Below are 20,474 nucleotides of genomic sequence, written 5' to 3'. Positions count from 1 at the left end.
CATTCCTTGTGACTTCCTCTCTAAAATCACTTAATTATTAAATATTTAACAAATTTACAATAGTGTTTTACTCACTGCGGAATAAAACTATTTTATTTAAATAGTTCCGAAGAGATTTTGTCGGTAGCCTTTTTCCCGAAATATCTAAACAGAATGTCTAAATATGTTTTGATGACATATTTTAAAGTGGTATTTATGATTAGTGTCATGATCAATAGATTCCGACCGAAAAATTGATTTTTCGGATGAGGGCTCCATAATGAATTTAAATACATATAGATAATAGTTTTAGGGCATCGACTTTCTTGAGATCCTATAAAATACGTTTTAATTATTATTTTTGTATGTTTTAAGCATGATAAATTATGAAATTTTATATAATCAATCATATTAAATCGATATCAAAGTCAATAAATAATGTACAACCCAAAACAGACGGCCGAACTGACATGACAATGACATTTGGCGCGCTAAACATGGCGGATTTTCGGCCTCATTATACGGAGACGGAGATATTTACGTATATTCATGTTTCATTTTATGTACGCACTGAAATACTGTTATATTGTTTTCCTGCGAGTTAAAGTGCTGAGTAAGAACGAGATAGATATATGTTTATGTATGTGCCTTCAAAATGGGTGCTATTTATATAAGCAATTGTACGTATAGAACAATATGTCGTGTCCCTATTATATAGGTCTATGCTTCTAACACACAGCTATACCATCTAATAAGAACATACAAAAAAATTTAAAATATATGCAGCACAAATTCAAATATATGCAGCACAAATTCACAATTGAGGTGATAAATCATTATTCTTATTTATCTGCTAATTAGTGTTAATACGGTTCGTCTACTAAATACACAATATTAACTCGTAGTCACGCACGATTAGTCACGAAATGAGTTATTAAGTATTAACCTCTCGTATTAACATAATTATCAAATCATTAGCAAGAAAGAGATATATCTAATTCCTGACAATTTTGTTACATGATTTACGTCCGATATTATAATTAGTTTATCATTAGCAGATCATCCAGCTTTTGAGCTCAACATGTGTGTCTGCTTTTTATGAAAACAAGATTAGTTGTTCAGCCTCTCACGAAGGTAACGTCCGACATTCGACATTCGTGTTGAGCTATGCACCGGTGTTCGAATCTCAGACGGGTACCAATTTTTCTAATGAAATACGTACTCAACAAATGTTCGAATGACTTCCACGGTGAAGGAATAACATCGTGTAATAAAAATCAAACCGGCAAAATTATGATTTGCGTAATTACTGGTGGTAAGACCTCTTGTGAGTCCGCACGGGTAGGTACCACCACCCTGCCTATTTCTGCCGTGAAGCAGTAATGCGTTCCAGTTTGAAGACTGGGGCAACCGTTGTAACTATACTTGAGACCTTAGAACTTATATCTCAAGGTGGTTGGCGCATTTAAGTTGTAGATGTCTATGGGCTCCAGTAGTGGTTAACACCAGGTGGGCTGTGAGTTCGTCTACCCATCTAAGCAATAAAAAAAGGTGAGATTTTTGCTAGAGGTTGGCGATTTCACTCTAAGACCTAATGAGAAACAAAATGTGATTTAGAAGTGGCCGTCCATGAGCAGACTCATGCGTGATAAAGTAATGCGCGATCTTTTTATATTCAGCCGTGATTGAGAACTGGTGGAGGGGCTGTGACTCAATTGGGACACTCATGTTCTAACCCAGCCTCAGTCTTATCTGACGCTGTTAATATTGCTACTGTCACCAAAAATAGTAGCTTGGTGGCTTTGTTGTGCATCGCTAAATATGATCGATTCCATTTCATTCGTAAGTAGTTGTGGATTAAAGCGCTTCAACTTCTTCATATTGGAAGATTCATTATTTCGTTTTCTAAGGTAATGTTTTTTTTATAACTGTTTCGTCAGTGTATTGTATTATACAATATGTACCTTCCTTTTTTTTCCTACAGGAGAAAATCGCCGGATCGTATGTAGTCGTAGTAATCGTATGTAGGAGTTGAACCTCACTAAAAACTCCTGCCGCACACAGCCGGCGCTCTACCTCGGACCGGGCCGGAGCCCAATCGGAGTTATTGAGACGACGGGACCGGGTTGACGCAGAGCATGTAACATCCATCCCGCCGTCCCACAGACGCCTGACCGGCGGCCGCCCGCGGCACGACCAGCGGTTCCCTCGATCAGCGGGCCGAGAGCCCGCCTTGATAGCGCCGCGCTACACCTTCTGCCAGAGCGGTCGGGGGAACGCGATCTACCATCACCACAATATATACTTAATTAAAACTAAGTACCAAGACTAGTTATCTACTTATAGGTAAACGTCAAATTTATATTGTACACTTGCACACGCGTCACGAAAAGAAATAAAAGATTTTAGCATCTTACCCTTGACCGAGGCCACAGGAAAACAAAATCGATTTGGAAATGAACAATGTAAAGTCATTTGTGTACGTTATGTTACATCTGCAGCATTACAATTGATCTGTGATAAGGTATCGTATATACTCCTAATACGTTTTCAAGGAATTTAGTTGGCTCTGCCAATAAAGTTCATTATTATTAAAGGAACTCGTTGACGAGTAGTAAGTAACCTTTCCCCATTGGAATACAAATCTGTGTCATCAACAGGTCGACCGATAACGGGAACGGTCTGAAAATTGTTCAAAGCAGTACAAAGGTGAAGCTATGAGTAATATTTCGCTCTTAAGGAAACATACATTTGTATATGAATACCCCCGACTCGGGAGAATCCAGAGTGAGAGATGTTATTTGCGGTTTTACCAAGATGATATAACATGGCTCATGCGTAAGAGCCATTACAAAACAGAGATTTAATAATAATTGGTCTTCGTTCCAAAATCCAACGTTTTAATTATCAAGGAATGTTAAATGGCTAGTTAACTGACAATGTTTCTTAGCGTACTGATTTTTAAAGATCCATACAAAAAATATGCTAGATAGTTGTTGACTTTAAACGGTTCTATTTAGTTGGATAAGGACCGATGTTCTTATTGGGCCCCATGTATGTGATCTTGTGTGTGTCTCAAATCTTGTATGTGAAATTTTACCTGTTCATATTTACAGATTGATCTTTTTTTATTTATTGCTTAATGGTTGGACGAGCTCACAGCCCACCCGGTGTTAAGTAATTATTGGAGCCCATAGACATCTACAACGTAAATGCGCCACCCGCCTTGAGATATAAGTTCTAAGGTCTCAAGTATAGTTACAACGGCTGCCCCACCCTTCAAACCGAAACTCATTAGTGCTTCACGGCAGAAATAGGCAGGGTGGTGGTACCTTCCCGCGCGGACTCACAAGATGTCCTACCACCAGTATCTAAAATTTAGTACACATATCTAGTTTTGATGACAATTTAATTATGTACATTAAGTGAAATTGTAGGTCCAAGGTGGTCGCCGCTACAAAATGGCGAATTACTCTTTTAATAAAACCTTAGGCTTCCTTGTACAGCACACTTGGAAAAAAATAGATGCATGTTACAATCATGCGTGCAATGCATGTCGGTCGGCTACTTAAGCAAACGTGTGTTGAAGTAAGTCAACACTATCGTGTGACTTTATAGAAAGATTTTATTTAAAAAGGTATATTAGCTCTGGTGAAGTCATCAGTGTTCTTTTGTTATTTGATTTTAAAATAACAAGTTTATCGTATTTGATCGTGGCTTTATTTCCTTTCTCGTGCTCTCTATTTGCTTCTTCCTGTTGTAATTCTTTCCATTTATGTTCTTTCCTTTATTCTAATATGTATTTAGGGTAATCTTCGTTCAAGTAGTATTGGGTGTCTTTTAATAATATTTTTTGCTCGAGATTGCTGACCTTTGAACTAAGGGTAGAAAAGGTTACAACTATTGGTCGCGGCTTATCACACTTTTCCCCACTTTCCTTATTTCTTGAATATCTCTACGATCCAATTTTAATAACAATTTTTCACTTATGAATTGCAATATATTGTTCTCCAAGTTATGATATGATGTCTCAATCTCTTCGATACCGAAGAAAATTATGTTTCTTTGACCTGCTTGTTTTTCCATAAATTGAATCCTTTTTTCTTGTTGTTCAACATTTTCTTTCAAGGTTTGATGTTCCAATATGATAAATTTCTCTTCTAATTTATTAGTTATGTTGAGATTTACTTGTTCTGTCACCTTTTTGCCACTTTTCTGAGTTTCTATTTTTTAAGCGTTCAGTTCTTTTTGAATATTTTTTAAGGCTTTCATAAGTTCCTCCAAACAACAGGGTATTCTTTAGACGAGGCCTTTACCTTCACTTGAGGAGGGTTCATTCAAACAAACTTCTATATTCACAATTGAAACTTTTTTTAAAGAGCTATTTATATTTATACTTTTTGAACGAAGAGGAGAGAGGGGAGAGGGAGGAAAAAGGGTGAGTTAATAGCACCACTATCATTTTTTTCTTTTCTTCTTTACATTTAAAATATGTATATAAGCTACTATCTACAGAAATAAAAGGCTTATTTATTAACTCTGGTTGCATTACGCCCCACGATTATTAGTCTGATCAACGCTCCAGATCGTTGACGAGAGTGGTGTCATGGCTAGTACAAAGTTGAGTTGTTAAGTCTCCTCCAGAGGCACTTTGACGGCTGTTATCGAATCGCCTCCCTCCTGGCTGGGCTTTTGCTCGCCCACATATCCAGGTGAAACTGAAAAGGCCTCCGGGCCACCAGTAATCCTTCATACATAAAAAAGATACCACCAGATGAAGAACTTTCAAACAATTGGTTCGTGCGCGGAATTAATGTCATGTAATTAAATTCATGCAACATTATTTGGCGTAAAATGTAACATAGTTTGTATACAAACGCTACGTATAAAGTATATTTGACGATCACCTTCAATCACATCGAGCTATAATTTTATTTGGAATAATACTAATGAATTTACATAAAATACAACTTACATATTTTTAAATCAATTTGTGTGAAGGTCATGTGAGAATCTATGTCATGTCTTTTACACAGGTAAAAGACAAGATAATTTTTGTTGTATTAAACTAATTTCGATAAGGCACTGCTATGGCACTAAGTTTAAAAAAAGGTAGCTACAAATACACGCCGAACCTGAATACCAAATATCTTTAACATTAATTTCGAATTCGACAAGGAATCAAATCGAAAGCCCATGGTACAGAAGTCACGGTCACTACTTCTCTAACGAGGCGATCACGCAGAAATACAATGAAATAAAATAATTGTGAAAAAACGGCTATAAATAAGTAGTAATACAGCCACACAAAAGATCGCAGGGGTGATTGGAAATTATCTAGTAATAATGATGGTTTATTAACTGTTTAATATCTGTGAAAGTGCACAAATGTGGGAAAATGAAACAAAGCCGCTGGACGTCTCTTCCCGGGATCCTCCAAAAAGTCCACTGAAAAAATCATAGTAAATGACCACCATTTTACTGAGATTATATTTCATCCTATATCATCTCATTTCATTTCATCCCAGTTGGTTAATGTCTCAAATTAATCATCTTCATTTCATTTCACTCCATAATATCATATTTCATAAAAAATATGAATATAAATTAAAATAAGACATGACTTAAAGGTGTCAGTTAACAGGTCATAAAATCCCTTTAAAAAAAATTGGAGGTTTCTACTTATTGTTGCATCACAGGTTCACAAACTTTGAAATTGGTAATGGAATCTAAAATTTATGTGTAGCTTTTTAAAGTAAACAGATTTTTTTTTTTCTTAACTCACGGCCCACCTGATGTTAACTGGTTACCGGAGCCCATAGACATCTACAATGTAAATGCCGCCACCCACCTTGAGATATGAATTCTAAGGTTTCAGTTTTTACCGTACAGCGGCTGCCCTACCGTTTAAGCTGAGACGTATTACTGCTTCACGGCAGAAATAGGCAGGGTGTGCGAACTCACAAGACGTCCTAGCACCAATAGGTAATTATGCAAGTTATAATTTTGCGGGTTTGATTTTTATTACACGATGTTATTCATTCACCGTGAAGTCGATCGTAAACATTTGTGAAGTATGTAATTATGAGAAAAATTGGTACCTGCCTGTGGGATTCAAATACCGTGCATCGCAATATACGAATGCACCGGACGTCATATCCTTTAAGCCACGAGGACTTATATTAACTTATGTTTACTTACTAAACAATTTTTAAGCCGTAAGTATTAGAGGAGATCATTTCGGTTTCGGGAGTGGTCTATTTGCAAACCTGTTGAAGTACTTCTTCTTTAAATCGATTTGTAGTCGGACTTGTTTCAATGGTCATGCTCAGCTGACCAGGTCGAATCTATCGGTTAATTAATTAATCTTTCGGTTCTGCGGGGCAAGTACCTCGCGCGCCTTTTAAAAGGCGTAGTCTCCAGTGAGAAACTGGGGAGTTGGAGGACCTCGGTCCTTTTTTACTCCCCCTCTTCCTCCCTGGAGGCGACGGAGTCCGACATAACCCGGTCCATTACCCCCTCGACCGGGTATGCGAAAATAGATTCCCCAGCGTTAAAAAAAAAGGTCGAATTTATCTGTTTGATATTATAGTAGAATTATTTTGTCCGTGCAGTTTGGGTCATAAAACATAGCCCGGCTAGGGCGCGGGCGGTGAGCATGTTGCGCGGGTGCAACGCCATTATCGATAAAAACAAATGAGTTATCGAAGGCAGGTACACGGCAGCGGGGTGGTATATGAAGGGTGGTGAGATATTGTTATATTAGGAGTCATTTGTACTTACCTGCAAATTATAGCACATTATGTCGAGAGAAAAATGTGTTTTTATGCATCCTTTGTCTGAATTTCTTTAGTGACACAATGGCTACTCCTTTGTTTTGTACCAAAACGGCAGAATTTATTCAAATTAATATTTGCACGTGTTGTTATCAACATTGTGTTAAAAATTTTCACTGAAATAAGAATAGATCTCGAAAAGTTACAAAGTGTTAATTTCTGCCGTTAACTTGCTGCGGTGATTTTTCTTTCATTTTTATCACTAACCCACAAAATGACAAAACTGAATACACTATCGATAACGCTTATCGACAACAATAATGCACATCACTATGCCTGTCCATAAGGCTCGTGAGTGGAAGAGAGAGAGAACCTTACATGGTTGGACAAGCTCATAGCTTGTCCAACCATGTAAGGAATAAAAAAAATGGCCCACCTGGTGCTAAGTGGTTACTGGAGTCCATAGACATCTACAACGTAAATACCCTACTCACCTTGAGATATAAGTTCTAAGGCAGGACCATCGATTCTGAACTCTACTGCGAACAACCGATGAGATTAAAGCAAGAAGTTGAGAGAAAGCAGTCGGAATTAATCAACAAAAGGGGTGTGTGAGATTAAAGCAAGAAGTTGAGAGAAAGCAGTCGGAATTAATCAACAAAAGGGGTGTGGTTTTTCATCATGATAACGCTAGACCTCACACATAACTAGTCAGGTCATAAGTATTGTCACACAGTAAAAACTTTTCTTTTAGAATGCTGGCCACAAAAAAGTTTATTGAATTCGAATTTCGAATTGTTCATGAAAATAAAAATGTATCCTTTTAGAATTTTACTCATTTTTAAATATGGAGTGGACGCTTAAGGAAGACCGTGTTGCAGTTATTGCGTTGCATCGTTGCGGTTACGCGCCAATTCAAATTTTTAACATACTGAAAAATTTGAATATAACCAAAAGATTCGTTTATCGTACCATCAAACGATACAATGAAGACTCTAGTGTAGATGACAGGTCAAGAAGTGGTCGCCCTCGGTCTGTTAGGACTCCAGCAGTGATAAAAGCTGTGAAGGCGCGAATTCAAAGAAATCCCAAACGTAAGCAGAAACTGTTGGCCCTTCAGATGGGGTTAAGCAGAACCACGGTGAAAAGAGTGTTAAATGAAGACTTAGGGCTTCGGGCATATCGAACAAAAACAGGACATCGTTTGAATGCTCGTCTAATGAACCTGAGACTGAAGAGATGCCGCGCTTTGTTGAAGCGGTACGCGGGAATAAAATATCGGGAAATTCTTTTTTCGGATGAAAAAATTTTTACCGTAGAAGAGAGCTACAACAAACAAAATGTTAAGGTGTACGCACACAGTAGTGAAGAAGCGAGCAACCGTATTCCGCGAGTCCAACGAGGTCATTTTCCATCCTCGCTCATAGTATGGTTGGGAGTTTCTTATTGGGGCTTAACAGAGGTACATTTTTGTGAGAAAGGTGTAAAAACGAATGCAGTTGTGTGTCAAAATACAGTCCTGACGAACCTTGTGGAACCTGTTTCTCATACCATGTTCAATAACAGGCACTGGGCATTCCAACAAGATTCGGCGCCAGCTCATAGAGCGAAGAGCACACAAGACTGGCTGGCGGCGCGTGAAATCGACTTCATCCGGCACGAAGACTGGCCCTCCTCCAGTCCAGATTTGAATCCGTTAGATTACAAGATATGGCAACACTTGGAGGAAAAGGCGTGCTCAAAGCCTCATCCCAATTTGGAGTCACTCAACACATCCTTGATTAAGGCAGCCGCCGATATTGACATGGACCTCGTTCGTGCTGCGATAGACGACTGGCCGCGCAGATTGAAGGCCTGTATTCAAAATCACGGAGGTAATTTTGAATAAACTTTAGTGTCATAAGAATCTATGTTTTGTTAAGTCCATTTTGGTATATGAATGGTTACATAATGAATAAACTTGTTTCAATTATTTTACATTAAACATGTGACAGAATTTATGACCTGACTAGGTATTTAGCCTCTCAGCAAAAATTAAGAGAGCTTGGCTGGGAGTGTTCAGATTTCCACCTGTTTCGGTCTCTTCAGAATTCTTTAGACAGTGTCAGGTTAACATCACGTAAAGACTGCCAAAACCAATTGTCGCGGTATTTTGATTAGAAGCCCCAAAATTTCTATAGCAATGGGATCATGTCCCTACCTACAAGATGGCAAAAAGTTATCGGACAAAATGGTACCTACATACTGTAGTTAAATGTAAATATGTATATAAACTATATTTAAAAAAATTGTGAATTTTCTTTAAAAATGCGAAGAAACTTTTTCCCCAACCTATTATCATCATTCGGTCATGGGGTTGATAGCACCAAATTCAAAAAGTAACTAAGTATGAACAGATATTCAAGAGCCATCTCCGTGATAAAATATAACGTGTCCTATTATTTACAAATTTGTGCGAAAATCCTGATCCATATAACAAACAATATTAACCAGATATTGTGCGATATTTGCATAGCTACATAATCTGAAATTGGATATTTTTATGGAACTCAAAGATACCTAATTATTGTCTGAAATAGTTAAATAATCACAGCCTCTACGATGTAATAACATTGAATTTTGCGAGATAGATACTTTATTCACGTAAGTAGGTTAAACACCGCACAGGTATTTAACGTCCGTAAACTAAAAAATCTCTTTGATGGATAATAGTGAATCGTAGACAATCTATCGATGTGCCTTGAGGTATAAAAACTCGTGAAAAGGTCACACCGCCGCGCCGCTTCCTCGGTCTGTCGCACCAATTACTAAAAGGCAATTACTAATTAAGTAGCTATTTACTATCGCAAAAAGAAATTCCCTATTTGGGTACTATAATTAGTGAAAGTAAGTCGAAGGTAAGATAAATACAAACTAATATTCGTTAGTATTCCATGTAAAAAAGTATGCACATGTTTTGAATATTCCAGCTTTTAACACGGTCTTGCCCTGGGACAGCGACGTAGAGTTTACCAAGATTTTTCTTTGAGAGCTGGTGAAACTTTTTGTGTCGGATTATGTTTGCTTGGTTTTTCTTTATCGTTAAGACTGAAATGAATGGACCGTGAAACGCAGCCGTCTTTACTGGCTTTTTATTATACTGTCAATAAGTCTAATTACTTACCTTATCATTTATAACGAATAACCTTTTTAAAAAGGTGTACATTGAAAAATAACAATTAATCTTCATGTTATATAAACCTAAGGCATAAGGCATAAGATAAGGTAGATATAAACCTAAGTATCTAATCATAGAGTGTAAAAAAGCCTAATTGTAAAGAAAGTCGCACTGCAAAATATGATTTACTAACACTCTTTAATAATTATTATTATAATTACCGTAATTGATTAATATTTAAATTGGTATATAAAATCTAATTAGTGTAAGAGATCCGCAGCATTGTTACTAATAATTGTGTTGTTACTAGATACGTTAATCTAACATTATATTAAGTGCTTACTTACTACTGAAACAACAGTCAGATAAGAATCTTTTTAAAAACAAAAATTTATCAATTTTTTACTAAACTTTGAATATTCCTTATTTATATATCAATGTAATTTTCATCGCATTTTTAATGTACTTATCTCACTAATTTGCTAATGTAGTTACTCCGACGACGAGGTAATTAAGAGATTATACGTGTCAAGTCAGATTATCTGTTTAACTAGTGGTGAAATTAATCCTTGGATAAAATTCCTAAAACATGAAATTTCTTTTGAAGTTCTTCGTGCCATTTTCGAGTGACCTTCAAGGTTAAAAGTTTATCTAGTAACATTTTGGACCTTTATTGTTATCAAGGACTCCATATTTCAAATAGCAATTTTATAACAACAATCATAAAATCACAAGTAATATCAAGAATACTTGTGACCAACACCATTGTTGTGTGAATTGTCACAAAACTGCTTATTGGCAACTCTTAAGAATGGTCAATGATTTATCAATAATAACAATTCTAAATGATATGACAGGACATGTTCAATTGGTCAAAAATGTTTTATCCAGTTTTCTCCATCGAATGGCCCTGGATTTTTTTAATGTTTTTATTGCTTAGATGGGTGGACGAGCTTACAGCCCACCTAGCGTTAGCTGGTTACTGGAGCCCATAGACATCTACAACGTAAATGCGCCACCCACCTTGAGATATAAGTTCTAAGGTCTCGAGTATAGTTACAACGACTGCCCCACCCTTCAAACCGAAACGCATTACTGCTTCACGGCAGAAATAGGCAGGGTGGTGGTACCTACCCGCGCAGACTCACAAGAGGTCCTACCACCAGTAAAAACGAACTTTTATTGCTTTGATTGACAAACAAGCGTGAAAATCATCTGCCCTTTGCTATAAAATTATTTTTTGGTTGAAGGAATTAAATTATATCTATTAATCTCGCTCAGCTATGCTCAGCAGACACGGGCATGTGACTCTGGTCTACGCGAATTACGGCTTCCACTTATTTGTCACTCGGCCGTTTAATATTAGCAGCATTATTCTCTTATTATCCTAACTCTTTTATTCATCACGGGTAAAAAAAATCTACCAACTACTTTGGGACATATTTAGGACAACTATTTTACTGATTTAATCTCATTTCATGACATTCACGTGGTGTCTGTATGCTTCTGTGACCACTTAATATCATTTAAGTCGCGTGCTGATATGTCCATCATAACAGACTACGCTCTTTTTAAATATACTACCTATCTAAGTACTGTTTTATTTTATATAATATTATAAAGAGGAAAGATTTGTTTGTTTGTTTGTTTCGAATAGGCCCCGAAACTACTGGACCGATTTGAAAAATTCTTTTTCCATTAGAAGCCGACATTGTCCCTGATGAACATAGGCTACTTTTTAAAAAATTTTTTTTTTTTGTTTGTTTCATGTGTGTTTTAATGTTTCCGAAGCGAAGCGAGGGCGGGTCGCTAGTATTTTATAAAATTGTATTAGGTATATTATGTTTATAATCATTAGACCATCATTCTTACCTATTTTATAGATAATTCCATATTTTTTTTCAAATTATTTATTTTTCTTCTATTAATTTACAAATTGTTTAGTTTTATTTAATTCACTAACACATAATATTATATATCATGTTAATGTGTCGAGAATACATCATATGTATGATACGTATGATATATTCTCGACACAGTTTTACACAATTTAATTGAAAGCTACAAAGAAATTTTTTTTTTCATCTAACAGAATTTTAGATTTAAAAAAACTGGAAATAGATCGGCAGCGACACAAATCTTTTTAGTCGAACAATATTTGTTTTATAATAAGACATTGGTATATACAGGTATTAGTGTAAGGGAAAATACAACAGTCAGTTGTGAGAAATCTTGTCCTCCAACAGTGACCAAACAAGTTGCCATAGTTGTAACCAAGTGTATAATCTATGGTTGTAACACTAATGATTCCTCATAAACAATGACAGCTTTCAAATGTAAATTTAATATATTAATCAGTAATTGTCAATTATGTGTTTTCTACACTTCTACAAATTCAATTTAAATAGGTTCGCGTAAACCTTTTTTTATTGCTTAGATGGGTGGACGAGCACACGGCCCATCTGGTGCTATGTGGTTACCGGAGCCCATAGACATTTACAACGAAAATGCGCCACCCATCTTGAGATATAAGTTCTAAGGTCTCAGTATAGTACAACGGCTACCCCACTCTTCAAACCGAAATGCATTACTGGTTCGCGGCAGAAATAGGCAGGATAGTGGCACCTACCCGTGCGGACTCACAAGACTCCTACCACCAGTAATTACGCAAATTATAATTTTTGTGAGTTTGATTTTTATTACACGATGCTATTCCTTCACCGTAGAAGTCAATCGTGAACATTTGTTAAGTAAATACATATTTCAGTAGAAAAATTGGTACTTGCCAGCGGGATTCAAACACCGTCGCATCGCTAGATGCGAATGCACCGGATGTGATCGATTCACCGCACCGGATCCTTTAGGCCACGACGACTTCAAACCTGTGACATTCTCAACAAAGCTAGCCTACCACGGCGTCCTAAACTCATCGCAAGTAATTAAATAGTATACTTATGTGTGTAATAGCTTTGTAAAAATCGTTAAATGTCATAATATCCGTTCGATTAAAACCAATATAGTCCCAAAATCAGATTTTAGTAATTTTATTCTATTGTAGGACTTCGTTTTCCCACTTACATTTTATCATGTGACATGTGTGATGTTCATGGTTAGCGATGTATTACTTATATGTAGTGATATGCCATAAATCAAGTGACGATATAGAGGCCATGCGGCGCGGGCGTCTAAGCTCATCCAGTCTACATAATTACGTAGCGCGATCATGCATATGTAAGCGCTAAGGGTGCTCATTTCTTGATCGTAAATAAAATTGTTATGATGAAGATATTGAATCGTATGACGTAAATTATTCCACCGCAACTCAAGAAAAGATTCTCTTATTTATTGTAAACTGTTAGTAGATTTCTGCGTTTGTCCTTGTATTAAAACACTTGGAAATTGCCAGTAATTGATAAAGGTTTCATTTTTAACTCTATGGGACGACGATCCTTAATCTTTTTAAAACGCGTTCATATAAGTTCATCAACAACCTATTGTTTGAATGTTAAAATTGCTTTCCTGTTTTAAATCGAGGTCACGTTACTTTTGATTTTTTTTTTATACCTGGATAATTTTTGGAACTGGAGTTATTCTACTAGTGGTTCTCGTTGTAAAGCACTCTGTAAATCCATACCCTTTGGACATATCGTAGGGTCTGGATGAAACATTAGACAATATCAACGGGTTTACAAGTGTAGCTTATAAAGGAACGTAAACATAAACTGCATGGCATTGCAAAGTTGCAATGCGTTTATTTAGATTACGAACATACCATATAGAAATCGTCAAAACTTAATAATATTAACCACTAAGAATATGATAAATAGATTATACTACTAGAGTAGAAAAAAGTGACGACATAAAGTTATAATCATTAAAATAATATTTATAATATAAAAAAATGGTTTTAATTGTAGTTAAAAAAATAATTGATATTATTTATTTTTAAATTAATAATTTAAAGATAAAATAACTCACTGTTGCGATTTTTGTCCTTGAGAATTTTCAATGAAAACCGTCAGCAGGGCATAGATTGTGATTTTTTTAATCATGATGAAATAAACATATAATTCGCGCAGTGGCGCGAAATCGCGAGCGGTCTGCTTCGCGTGATCGATTCACAACTACTGCGGTACCGGTACCGTTCGCATGCAAACTGTTTCAATAGTGAGAACGGAAAGGTTGCGCGTACGCTACTGTCATACCGCAGTCAATTGAGCTTTTATATACAAACATCATAAACAAATATACCGCAACCATGATTTAATTGAACTTTTAAACATGCGTCATCCGCACGAATTATCAGTTGGGTTCTTGAGGTTTTCGAAAATTGTATTTCAAGTATTTTTTTTTTTTGTTTGTGTCCTTAGGGTCTATTCCAAGAAGTACATAATTTATAGCCACAAGTACATGACCACCTAACTGCTAATTTCTAAATGTATCAATACGTGTTTTGTTCTTAAGTTAAAAAAATGCAGTTAAAAAACACAAGCTTTAAATTTTGATATTTTTAATTCTTAACACTTCATAATAATTGTTAATATCTTATAACACTTAGTTAAATTTAATAACAGAATGAGGTTGCATACAATTTACAGTGTAGGTAATGAAATTTAAATCTTGAAGAAGATTCGTTAGGCGCTCAAAATGTCTCTCGGTATATGGTAAAGCGCCCTCTATGAAATTAGCCAAAGAAGGCACTTTTAGGTTGCCTGAAATAATTTCCGGAGCTAATATATTAAAGACAAGTTGAGCAGCGTGACAATTTTTATTGTTTGTATTCCATTCTACTGCAAATTTTAGTAACGTTTCTTTTTGCGTGTGGCTAATATCGCTTAATGTTTCTCTAAGCTTTTCACTTCCACCTTTCAGAACTTCATTCACTATTTTTAACACGTGCAGTGGCCTGTCCATTCGTAATGCTAATTTTAAAGCTTTGAGTAATTTTTTGTCATGAAGTAAGTTATTTAATTCCTGTTCTTGCAAAATCAGTGCTTCTTTCTCCTTGGTCCTTCTTTCTCTTTGTTCCAATGTTACATCTTTTAATTTCACTAATTTTGAATCAGAACCACCTGTAATTATGTATGATTCATTTTTGGATATAGCTAATGACCACACTTTACCATCATGGTTGTCTAATGACATTTTACTTTCTGATGTTTTGATAGTCCATAACTTTAATAGTCCATCAGCTCCACTGGATAAAATCTGTTGGCCTTTACTAATGAACTCAACTTTCAGAACAGAACTTTCATGACCTTCGAAAGTTTTTAGGCAACTTAAATCACTTATGGACCATAATTTAATGGAACTGTCAGCTGAAGATGTTAGCACTACTTGATCGACAGGAGAAAATCTTACACACCACACTCCCCTTCTGTGACCTTTTAATACACCTAACAGTGTCAAGTCTTCTGCCCAAATCTTTGCAGTTTTATCTTGTGAACCAGTAGCTATCATTTTATCATTGGGTGATACTGCAACGCAATTAATGTCCATTTGGTGAGCTAATTCGGTGTGACCACATTTAAGATTTTGTTCTACACATTTTTCTGCAGGCTTACACACAGTCCAAACTTTTATGCAATTATCTTGACTAACCGAGGTAAAGAAATCATCGGATGTTTGTGAAGTATAAACAGACCCAACAGAAGCAGTATGGCGAGTCCCAACTGCAAGGCAATGAATAGTGTTGTTTGGTGTTTGAAGCCACAATCGAACGCTATTGTCTTTACTTGATGAAACAAACATTTCAAGTTTAGTTGGAAAGTTTGCTAAGGAGAGCACTATATCTGTGTGACCTTTAACAATTTGACAATTCATAGTTTCTAAATCATAATACTTCAGATCTTGGCTATTTGTGGCAACAATTATATGGTTCTCGTTTTTTCCCAAAAATATTATGTCAAGAACTTCATCAGTGAAACCAATCATCTGTTTCACAGAGTCAAATGTTTCTAGGTCATGTATTATAATGTTATGATCAACTGTCACTACAGAGACCATATTTCTTGCTTGATTATATAGTAGGTGCGTTATTGACAGCCCTCCTTCTTCAGTTGACGGGGATACTAAGCTATTGATCTGTTCAAACATGAGTCGGCTCATTGACAAATTCCATACTTTAACAATTCCTTTTTCTCCAGCACAAGCAACATAAACTCCTTCAGTTTCCAATTTTTTATTAAAATTAGGGATTTTAAATGAAGGTGGTAAGAGAATGCAGGATTCAATTCCTTCATACACAGGAACAACTTTAAGAGCTTTGCTAACATTTAAATCCCACAATATGAGTACTCTGTCCCTCCCAGAGCTGACCATGTATTTACCATCAAGTGTGAATAGCAAAGCAGTTACCTTACTAAAATGACCTGAATATACTAATTGCTCTTTACCAGTTTTAGAACACCAGGATCTAATCTTTGTATCATCTGCTGCTCCAAAGACTAATTGTTTAGAAGAATCTGGATGATACTCTAACACAGAGAAAACACCCATAGCTCCACGAAGACTGCTAGTACAGGTATTATGTACTACATCCCACAGTCTCACATTACCGTCGGAACCTCCTGAAGCAATATTTTCATCTGTTGAATCAAAGGCTAACTTCACAACAGGTCCTTTATGGCTTGATCTCCAAATTTTTAGTTGGACTCCGGTTTCTTTGTCCCACATTTTAATTAGGCCACTTTTGTGTGCAGTAACAATACTTTGATTACTATGTGATATTTTAAATGTATAAATCTGGTCATTTTCTGCATCTTCCTCAGTTTCGCCAATAATAAGAGCAGTGATTAGAGTGTTGACTTCAACCACCTTAATGACTTCATCACATAGGCAAAGCATTTGTAGGCCATCATTTGTCCACTGTATATCACCACCTGTATAAAATGCAGTAAACTCTGCACTTTTTTCATATCTGAAAAAATATGGTAATATTTAGGTTCATTTGACACAAAATGGTGAAAGAGTTACAGAAGGTATGTATGACCATGATAATTCTTTCTTAGATGAAAACAATTCAACTTTTTGTTTTGGTTTGGTTTAATAGTAATAAAGTAAATATTTATTAAAAAAGAAAACATGAAGGAAGACTTGCAATAATTATAGGTTTTTATAATTAGTGGTGCTGAGGATAAGGAACCAGCCTCACACAAGTAACCTATCAGGCTATAGCACTTTGAAACTGAAGTGGCACAAGGAAATTTTTTTATACAGTAAAATAAATTAAATCTCTTGCTTGTTTTAATTTTAATCGCTCCTTGTCTATCTATGCACTTTTGACAGCACCCCTTACATGATACCAGGAGGAGTCAAAATGACCAAACTTTGAAGATTTGGCCAATAATTATACAAAACTCAGCTTGAACGGAATGAACTGAATAATATGGTCATTCTATGTTGTCCAGTGTCCAGTTGCCTATTTGAAATGTAGATGTTATCCTATTTTACTCAAAAAACTAGGCAGGCAGTCCCCTTAACCCCTAGGTCTCATGTGCATCTTTGGCATCTTTTGGCACGTTTAGGTTAGTTTGGTTTTTTTTTTCTCAAAAATTATGTACTAATACAATGATGTAATCGTAATTAAAAACCAAGCGTTGACCAAACCATCCAATTTGACGCTCAATTTAGAGCTATCTAAGCCACATTTACCGATCCAAATTTTATTAAAAAGTATTTTATTCCTATATATTATAAATGATAATGAAATTGAGACTTACATTTCTTTTAAATTTGACATTGCTCTGGTTTACTGTTTTAGTAAAACGAAAAAATCAAGGCAAAGAATATATTTTAACGATCATAATTCATATTAACCTTAGCAAGCCTAAATAAGAGCTCAAAATCAAAACCAAATCTTTTTTTTTTTTTTTTTTTTTTTTCCTTTTGGCAATAGTTTTAACTTTATGCCAGTTTCAAGTGAAAGGTAGGGAAACTACACGCGACAAAGTCGTCAAAAGGAAACAAAAGGATAAGCTAGTTAAAAACAAGATATGGAAATAAATTAATAAAAATAAATTAAATATATTAAATCTTAATATTATTATTGATTATGAAAGAGGATAATACATTATAATACAATAAAGGATAAAGCAAAAGGCAGGAGATTTTAGTCGGAAACGGAACCTGTAGTAATTGTAAGGAATTCATAAAGGAGGTGCGGTCATATTGGGAACAAGAAAAGAAAATATGGTCGAGATCACCAATATCTTCTCCACACTCACAAATATTGCTATCAACAATACGAAGCCTTGCTAAATGATGAGGTGTACATACATGTCCTAAACGCATTCTGGAAATGATAGAAGTGACAATTTTAGAACTTTTAGCTTTAAAGAACCATGGTTTACTGGAGATCGAGGGTTGAATTTCAGCATAAAGTTTGCCTTTGAACTTGCTGCTTCTCAACCAAACATCATTCCATGACTCCCAAAGATAGGTTTTGGGAAGAGCAGTCAAATCATGACAATAATTAATGTATGGGACTATGTCTCCATCCTTTATAGCTTCTTTGGCAAGCTGATCGGCTTTCTCGTTCCCTTTAATCCCACAGTGACTTGGAATCCATGCAAAGATTATGATGTGATTTCTTTGAGAACATATCAAAAGCTTATCACGTATTTCGCAAATAATAGGATAACAAGGTTTCATTTGGAATGGAAATTTTTCAATAGTTCGTAGTGCACTTTTTGAGTCTGAAAATATGATTGTTCTTTTAGATTTTAATAAAATAACCAGTTCTACAGCTTTTAAAAGAGCAAAACACTCTCCAGTAAAAACAGAGGATTCAGGAGGAAGTTTAATCTTTTGTATTATTTTATGTTGCCAATGAACTAGACCGACTCCAACACAATCATCAATAGAGATTTTAGAGGCATCTGTAAAAATATAATCCCATCCACTCCAATTTTGTTCCTCAACGCTACTCATGAAACGAATATTTGTCTCCAGAATATCTTGTTTACCGACACCTATATCATATCTTATATCCGGAGCTAGAATTAAAGAATTGAATTGTGTCATAAATATGGATAATGATGGAGATCGATGAATGTGGCTGTGTATTGTTAAAAATTTACGAAAGCTTTTTATTAGACATGGTAATGATTTGTGACGCCAATAACGGGATGTCTGAATAATATTGTTCAATTCATGCAGTTTTCCATGAAGAGTATGGTCAGAAAACTGCATAGATTTGAACAAGTATCGATCGCTTAGAAATTGCCTTCTTAATTTTAAAGGAGGATCGCAGCATTCTACTTGTAATGCATTGGTTGGGCAAGATTTCATCACTCCTGTCACAATTCTCAAAGCTTTTGACTGAATGACATCAAGTTTTTTACTCCCCAAGACACTTCCACCATCTAATAGAAATGTGCCATAATCTAGAACAGATCTTACAAGAGCGTTATACACAAGTTTCATAGAAAACGGATGAGCACCCCACCATACACCTGAGAGGCATTTCATGATATTAAGTAGCTGTGCACATTTCATATCAATATGTTCATAATGGGCAAGTCCAGACAATTTTGAATCTAATATAACTCCTAAAAATTTAATTTTTGTTTGATATGGCAAAGATTGACCATTGAAGGTCACATTTATGACAGGAGTTGTACGTTTTTTAGAAAATACGACTATTGAACTTTTAGATACGGATAAATTTAAGTCATTTTTAACTAACCACACATTTAAACTATTAAGTGAATTAGACATGAAATTGCAAGCGATATCTATAGATTTATTTACAGAATAAAAAAGCAGATCATCTGCATATTGTAGCACATTTATGTGGGAATATAAAGATGATTCTAAATCATATGTATAAATGTTATATAAAAGTGGGCTAAGTACTGAACCTTGGGGAAGGCCTTTAAAAACTGTACGCTTTAACTCAGTAGTATTACCGTCTTTCTGAACGATTAATGATATGTATCTGCAGGATAGTAAATTGATGATAAAATGTATTAATAATGTAGGAACCTGTAGCTCTAATAATTTGCGTTGTAAAATAGAAATGTTCACATTATCATAAGCGGCAGCGATGTCCAAAAAGGCAGCTACAATATCTTCATCGCGCGAAAAAGCTAAGCGAATATCTGTGGTTAATATAGCTAAATTGTCTATTGTAGATTTTGACTTCCGGAAACCGTATTGACTATTGGCTATGAAATTATTGTTTTCAATAAACCATTCCAAACGATTCTTCACAAGATGTTCAGCAACCTTAGTTAAAACAGAGGACAGCGCAATAGGCCTATATGAGGCAACATCATTGGTAGGTTTGTTAGGTTTTTTAATCGCTATAACTTCTTGAGACTTCCATGTTTCAGGAATATTACCTGTGACCATGACTGAATTTATTAAATTTAAAAAATACATTAAAGCACTATTACCAAGATGAGATAAAAATGAGTACATAATACCATCCTGACCTGGAGATGAATCTTTAACATGTGAAAGCACACCTTTTAATTCATGTAGTGAAAAAGGAGAGTTTAAAGAGGAAGAGTCATCTGTCAAAGATGATTCTAAAGGAAAGTAGATCGATTCAGTAA

General features: G+C 35.5%; 2 protein-coding genes and 1 pseudogene across 2 annotated transcripts in view; all 3 read right to left on the bottom strand.

Moving 5' to 3' along the window:
- The window catches only part of LOC114253307 (pH-sensitive chloride channel 2), a 36,667-nt gene extending 22,386 nt beyond the window's left edge, over positions 1-14,281 (bottom strand). The window contains exon 1 of the mRNA XM_028188140.2: positions 13,891-14,281. Coding sequence (XP_028043941.2) covers positions 13,891-13,964 — 74 coding nt within the window. The 5' untranslated portion in view covers positions 13,965-14,281. The remainder of the gene's footprint in view (positions 1-13,890) is intronic.
- LOC149501127 (uncharacterized) lies at positions 3,605-4,257 on the bottom strand (annotated as a pseudogene).
- A 124-nt stretch (positions 14,282-14,405) lies between the features above and the next one.
- On the bottom strand, positions 14,406-17,829 carry LOC114253326 (transducin beta-like protein 3). The gene is made up of 2 exons (XM_089734507.1): positions 17,634-17,829; positions 14,406-16,831 (listed from the first exon to the last, which is right to left on the bottom strand). The coding sequence occupies exons 1-2, from the start codon at positions 17,651-17,653 to the stop codon at positions 14,467-14,469; spliced, it is 2,385 nt and encodes a 794-aa protein (XP_089590633.1). The 5' UTR covers positions 17,654-17,829; the 3' UTR covers positions 14,406-14,466.
- Between the last annotated feature and the right edge of the window lie 2,645 nt (positions 17,830-20,474).

The sequence above is a fragment of the Bombyx mandarina genome, chromosome 17, assembly GCF_030267445.1.
Source record: "Bombyx mandarina strain Sakado chromosome 17, ASM3026744v2".
In the NCBI taxonomy this organism is placed as follows: Eukaryota; Metazoa; Arthropoda; class Insecta; order Lepidoptera; family Bombycidae; genus Bombyx; species Bombyx mandarina.
Note: the sequence above shows the minus strand (reverse complement) of the source record. Positions and strands in the feature narration are given on the sequence as shown.